Source organism: Panthera onca, chromosome E3 (assembly GCF_046562875.1).
Source record: "Panthera onca isolate mPanOnc1 chromosome E3, mPanOnc1 haplotype 2, whole genome shotgun sequence".
Lineage (NCBI taxonomy): Eukaryota > Metazoa > Chordata > Mammalia > Carnivora > Felidae > Panthera > Panthera onca.
In genome coordinates, this window is record NC_138354.1 from 371,893 (window position 1) to 378,148 (window position 6,256).

The following is a 6,256-nucleotide window of genomic DNA, read 5'->3' on the forward strand; positions in this document are numbered from 1 at the left end:
TGGCCTCAGGCAGATTCACAGACATGGGCCAATGCAGAACTCTGCGGAGTTTTCACAGAAATGCCTCTGGTGGCAGTCCATGTCCACTGAGAACACCCCATCCCCCACCCCCCCACCAAGCCCACCAAGATCCCACCTCGTTTTTCCCCCCTAAAGTTCCCACACCTTGTCTTCTTTTGTGCACGAATCACGACTCTGGAGCTGAAGCGCTGGCTTAGCTGTGAAGTGTGCTCCCAGGACCGCAAGCTCTGGGCACCCAGCGCTCAGGGGCTCCCTTAGAGCACAGGCCCGAACCCCTTGCTGGGCCCCCCCGCAGAAGGCACCCTTGTGCGCAGGGAGAGACGGTGCCGCTGGGACACGGGGCCTTGGAGGAGATGCTGGACCCCGTGTCTCTGACCTGGCTGTGACCCAGTGCTCCAGGCAGGGACGCACCAGCTGGACCCAAACTACCCTGCCTGGACCTGCTGCCTGGGGCAGAAGGAGGCGGGCCCGGCCGGTGCTGGAGGGCAGCGACAGCTCTCACCCTCTCTGTGGCCTGGCTCCTGGCTCTGGCAACCCAAGAGTCCACTCTGGTGATCGGTTCCCGGGAGGAGCCTAGGGGTCCCCCTACGCGCCCAGGGCGCACAGACCCGGGAGCTCTGAGGAGACGTCCACCAGTGCAGGGAGCCCGCGAGGAGCCCCAGCTCGGGCTCGGGACTGTGGTGTGGGAGGGCTGCCCAGCGACTCTGCCTGGAACTCTGGGGCCCAGCGGAGGGAGCCGGAGCGCGGCGACGCGAAGCGGCAGGGGCGGGAGGCGGGAGTGGCGCCCCGCCCGTCAGACCACCCGGCGCGCGCGCGGCTCCCTCCTCCCTGGGTCCGTGGGCCGGTCAGAGGGTCACCAAAAGCCCCGCTCCGCAACCCTCCGCAGCTCTGCCGGTGGCTGGGGCCTCCCCCGCGCTGGGATTGGATGCGAGGGAACGGGGTGGGCGCGGGCGGGGGACCCCAGAAGCCCAGGTTCCCCGCTCGGGCGGAGAGCAGCCCACAGTGCAGACGCTGCTGGCGCGCGTCCAGCAGGACCTCAGCAAAGACCCGGCGGGCTGGCGGACGGCACGGAGGAGGCGGCAACTGCCACGGTGGCCCCCGCGGGTGCCGGGCGCGCCAAGATGTTTGACAGCTCGCAGTATCCCTACAATTGCTTCAATTATGACGCCGACGACTACCCGGTGGGCAGCTCCGACGAGCAGAAGCGGCTCACGAGGCCCGCGTACAGGTGACCCGGGGCCGGGGGGGGGGTAGGAGCCTGGGGGCCAGCAACCTTCTTCTCTAGGACGCGCCTGGGACGCGGGATGGCTGTCTTCTCGGGGCGGGGCAGTGCCGGGAGAAGGGACGCGTCTGCACGTTTAGAAGTAGCCAGAAAGGCTCTCTCCGCCTCCCTGAAGAAACTCCCAAGTGTGAGGGAGAGCTTCTGGGGTCTGGGCAGAGGCGGGGAGCGGGGAGCTCCAGGGTTCAGGCTCCCCAACAACCCCAAGCGCCCTGGGGGCAGAGGCGCGCGCCCTCCGGAGGGGCCCCTGGCGCAGGGAAAGGCTGGCCAGAGGGGCCTCCAGGCGCTGGGGGCGGCCTCCGCCTCAGCCCCGGGTGGCCCCATGCGCCCCTATTTGCAGCTACATCGCGCTGATCGCCATGGCCATCCAGCAGAGCCCCTCGGGCAGGGTGACCCTGTCCGGCATCTACGACTTCATCACGCGCAAGTTCCCCTACTACCGAGCCAACCAGCGCGCCTGGCAGAACTCCATCCGCCACAACCTGTCCCTCAACAGCTGCTTCGTGAAGGTGAGCCCCCATCGCCCCCCCCCCACCCCCCGCTCCCCGGAGTGGCCCCTGGGTGTCGTCGGCCTGGGGACTCCTGGGCCAAGTCCTTCCTGGCTGGGGGCGGGGATGGACTGTAGAGCAGCAAGCCTCCAATCTGCCCCGTGAGCGGAGCCACCCACCCGGAGGTCAGGCACCTGCCCCGGGGGGCTTACCCTGGAGCCCTAGGCGGAGCCAGACGCCTGGAGGGGGCGGGCGGGAGCGCTCCGGGAGCCAGCCCCTCCCCCCCGCGGAGCCCCGCCCTCTCCCGCAGGTGCCTCGGACGGAGGGCCACGAGAAGGGCAAGGGTAACTACTGGACGTTGGCGGCCGGCTGCGAGTCGCTGCTGGACCTCTTCGAGAACGGCAACTATCGCAGACGGCGCCGGCGCCGCGGCCCCAAGCGCGAGGGGGCGGGGCAGGCGCGTGCGGGGGGCGCGGAGGGGCCGCAGGGGCCCCCTGAGCCAGCCCCAGGCCAGCCCCCCGCCCCTGCCAGCCCGGCTGCCCTGGGGAAGGCGGAGCACAGGGGCATCAAGTTCAGCATTGACTACATCCTGTCCGCGCCGGGCCCTTTCCCGGGGCTCAAGGGTCCCTACGGCCAGCAGGAGGGCAGAACCCCGCGGCTGGAGGCCCAGCAAATGAACCTCCACCTGTGGACGATATGAGGCCGGGCTGGCGCCCGGTCGGTCCCGGGGCTTCCGGGCGATTTCGGCCCCACCTCCAGCCAAGAAGCCAGGTTTTGCCACATCCCGCTAGCTTCCCCGGACTCGTGTTCCGTGCCGAACACCAGCATGGGCTGGAGGGACAAGAGGTCAGTCTTCTGGCTTCATCCTTCCCAAGTTCCCTTGCAGGAAGACCCATGGGGACCCGCCCTAGGTTCACTGAGCAGCCCCACTCTGAGGGATATGAATACAGGTTCGGGGCCACACTCGCTCACAGACAAGGCAGCACCTCATCCCTCTGTCTTCTGAGAAATGGCTGCACAGACCCCACACCCTGGAAGCTGCCCGTGAGCTCTGGATGCAGATGGCGAGGTGGGTGGGCATCTTCCCAGAGCTAGAAGTGCAAACGGTGAAACCAGATATTCCTTGACCCCATGAATGTCGTCCCCGAGTTTCTGACGGTGGCCCTGTTATGGACGATGTGATCGGAAGTTTAAGCGCATCTCGTGTTGCGGACAGAATATCCAACGATTGCTTCAGAAATCCCGTGCACTGTTTTATCCAGGAAAGAAGGCAGGAAGACGGGCGGAGCAAGGGGGGCTCCGAATTTGGGACAACATGGGGGGAAGCACACTTTTCTTGGTTCTCGTGAGCAGGGAGTTAGCTCCTATTCGGGCGTGTTCCGCCCGGCTGGTTTCCCAAGAGAGCAGACACTACGTAGCAGGCGGCTGACAGATTCTGCTACACTCGAGCTGTACAATTAGGGAGCGCACAATTACAAGCTTTGGAGGTGGGTACACTCCATTTGAAATGTAAATGATTTAATTACCGTGTGGAGACGGGCATCTTAAAAAACACAATTATGCACAGTGAAACTATTTGACCAACCTTATCATTTTTCACCAGCCCATTTTTGCAGAGTTAATTGCTTTCCATGACTTAATTTGAACATTAGTATGGATTACACCTAATCTCATCCACTAGGTGACAATGATTGGCTAATTCCGTAAACAACAAAAACACGCCCAAGAAGGCTGGCTGCCTCAGCTGGGAATTACATGGTCGTGCTTTATCGGACTCTGAAAAACCCAGACCAGTAAAGGAAGGAAGGCAGGCAGGAGGCAGAGGCAGAGCCACGCAGGACTCGCTCGGACTAGCTTGCTTCCGATTCAGACGCGTCGTTCAACGGCCACAGTATCACTTGTCCACCCTGTACAGACTCCTTGGGTTGCTGTCAGTGTTTTGAGAAGAGGGGAGAAGGCCGTTGCTTGCAAATGTCGTGAAACGCCTGGTCCCTGAGTCCGGAGACGACCCCTGGTGGTGATGCGCCCACCGCCTGCCCGCCCGCACTCTCTCCGTTTGGCCAGGCCTTGCCAAGGGGGCAGCCTGCCAGCCTCGTGGGAGGAGGGGAGCCCTGCCTCAAGGAGCCCTCTGGAAAGCAGGAACAAGGACACCTCTCCGAAGACGCCTGCCGCCGGATCTCTTGCCTGGGAAGGCACCCGACACCAGTGGGTCCTCCTGCCCGCCGGGCACGGCGCTGGCCCCCCCGTCTGGGGCTGTCTCCGGAGCGGGCACACCGGCCCTGGTTGACGGTCGCGTGATTCCCCCTCCCTGTGCTACAGATGGGGCCCGGCGAGCAGGCGGGCCCGGCATGTGGCTCTGGGGATGGGCTGCTGACGCTTCCTCCACACTAAGGCTCGTGCGGCTCGGAGGGGCCCTGTGCGCGTGTGTGCGTGTACGTGTCGTCCGTGTGCACGCCTGCTATTTACGCCCTTTGCCGGTTGTGCGGAGAGCGCTGTTTTAACGGTAGTAGACGCGGCCTGGGTGGTGGCGCGACGCGGCTGGTGCCGTCACACATAAGTGGGGGGCACACGGCGTCCGAAGGTGTAGTTTTCTGCTACCGATGAAGCGAATACGATGTGCGTTTTATCTTCCGGGTTCTAGCCGTGTTCTTCCTGTGTTTTGTGCCGGTGAGCACAGCCTGACGGCGAACAGGAGATTCCTGTGTCCTAAACAGGGTAATTTTGGAAGAAGGTCCAGCCTTGGTGGGGGGTGGGGGGTGGGGGGTGGGGGTGCGCCTGGGGGGCCAGACAGGCGGTTAGCGTGTCCTCCCTGGGCACGTGGTCTGGGGCAGACGCTCACCGGCCACCGGGTGGTGAAAAGGGTGACGCCGGGCAGGCGAGGTCTGGGCACCAGGAGGTGTTACGTTTGTTTTGCAAAGGGTATCAATCATGTTCTCGAACGCAAAGGGACATTTTCAATTTGCCAGCGTGTGATACCCCACGACTTCACAAAGTCTCCCAGCCCTCAGAGTGAGTGGCATTTAATACCAGACAACATCGCAGGGGTGAGGGCTGGCTCTGGCCTATTCAAATGCCACTGCCACCACGCAGACTCGCCCAGCGCCGTTATAATTAAAGACTTTATGCCTCTCTTGCAAATCCGCTGATTGATCACCGATACGTACATTACCCCCACATCACCCCCGAGCAGATGTCTGCCACACGGTTACGGATCACCAGGTTTCCATTAACAAAGCTGGGAGGCGCTGCCGTGCGGGAGTTCAGGGGAGGTGTGTGCAAAGCACCATCGCGCCGAGCGAAGTTCCGGCTGGGCGGCATCCAGGCTGAGCTGCTCCTCACCCAGCCTCTGTGGGGGGCTGTCCCTCCTCACGGCGGCGGCTGGAGACCGATGGAGACCACACCCACATTCGGGGGGACAGAGAGAGAGCCCTGGGACCGGAGCAGGGGCAGGACTTGGGTGCCCAGTGCCCTCCCTCGCCCCATGTCCGACCTCGGGGTCCAGGGAGGCCTCCCGTGGCTGACAGCGGCCTCCACACCAAGCCATCCGTCGGCTCTTGATCTGCCCCCAGAGAAGCAGGGAAAAGGCCTCATTTCTCCTCAAATTCCTTCCTTCCTTTATTGAGCAGTTCTGGGGCTATTTGTTCATTCATTCATTCAACAAACGTCCAGGAGCCCTGTTCTAGGTGCCGGGGTGCAACTGTGAGCAGGCTGTGTCCCTGCAGCGTGTACGGGGAGCCCCACGCCTCCACGGGGCCGGGAAGCAAGCCTGCTGGCGGGATGCTGAGAGAGAGCACTCAGGGTTCCACAGCTGGCTCAGAGAGTGTGGCCAGGCAGGGCCCCACAGGAAGCCACCTCCGGGCTGGGCAGGCGCACGTGTGCCGGGGGGAAGGGCATTCCCGGCGGGAGGTGGTGAGCCAAGCCCCCGAGGTGGGAAGGACGTGGGGCTGGGGGCGTGCAGAAGGCCAGTGTGGCTGGAGAGGACACAGGCAGGGAGAAATGAATGAGAAGACCCCAGCCCCCAAGTCCAGGCCGGACATCCGTTTCTCGAGACTCTGAAACGCATCTCCTGCATTCGCCTGTCTGTCACTGCTCTTTCTGGCACCTGGAGCTCCTACAGGGCAGCCCCCTCCCGTGTCCGGGCGCTTCGCCTTGGCTCATGTGGCCTCCACACTGGCTCTTACTGGAGCACACACACCGCATGTCTCCTGCTCTCGTTCTCAAACCTCTGTCCCCGACCTGTCCCATCTTGTGCTGGTGAAACCAAGGTACAGGTCCGGGCTCGGTGGGTGATGTGGGTGAGAATGGTGTACAGAGCGGGGAGGGGTCCTCTGGAGTTCCTGTCAGCACCAGCCTCCTTGGCATCTTCTGAGCCTCGGTTGGCTGTCCCAGAGTGACCTTGGAGGCCTTCGGACCCGTGGTCCTGCTCCCCCCCGGGCGGGGGCCGGAAGCAGCACCAGGCTGGGAGCCT

General features: G+C 63.7%; 1 protein-coding gene across 3 annotated transcripts; it reads left to right on the top strand.

The window, feature by feature from the left end:
- The first annotated feature begins 324 nt into the window (after positions 1 to 324).
- On the top strand, positions 325 to 4,913 carry FOXL3 (forkhead box L3). 3 transcript variants are annotated; one of them, XR_014136312.1, is made up of 4 exons: positions 325 to 1,249; positions 1,641 to 1,809; positions 2,099 to 4,503; positions 4,707 to 4,913. XR_014136312.1 is itself a non-coding variant. In XM_081791590.1 (3 exons), the coding sequence occupies exons 1-3, from the start codon at positions 1,143 to 1,145 to the stop codon at positions 2,486 to 2,488; spliced, it is 666 nt and encodes a 221-aa protein (XP_081647716.1). In that variant the 5' UTR covers positions 447 to 1,142; the 3' UTR covers positions 2,489 to 4,520. The 3 variants fall into 3 exon arrangements, 1 of the variants encoding a protein (XP_081647716.1); XR_014136313.1 differs by lacking the exon at positions 325 to 1,249 and adding an exon at positions 1,294 to 1,430; XM_081791590.1 differs by lacking the exon at positions 4,707 to 4,913 and having other exon boundaries at positions 447 to 1,249; positions 2,099 to 4,520.
- Positions 4,914 to 6,256: the final 1,343 nt, after the last annotated feature.

What these genes read in the sequence shown, in the direction of transcription:
- FOXL3 (XM_081791590.1), top strand. Translation starts at nt 1,143, where the DNA reads ATGTTTGACAGCTCGCAGTATCCCTACAATTGCTTCAATTATGACGCC. An exon ending in CTCACGAGGCCCGCGTACAG is followed by an intron (nt 1,250 to 1,640) that starts GTGACCCGGGGC and finishes CCCTATTTGCAG; the next exon opens with CTACATCGCGCTGATCGCCA. An exon ending in TCAACAGCTGCTTCGTGAAG is followed by an intron (nt 1,810 to 2,098) that starts GTGAGCCCCCAT and finishes CCTCTCCCGCAG; the next exon opens with GTGCCTCGGACGGAGGGCCA.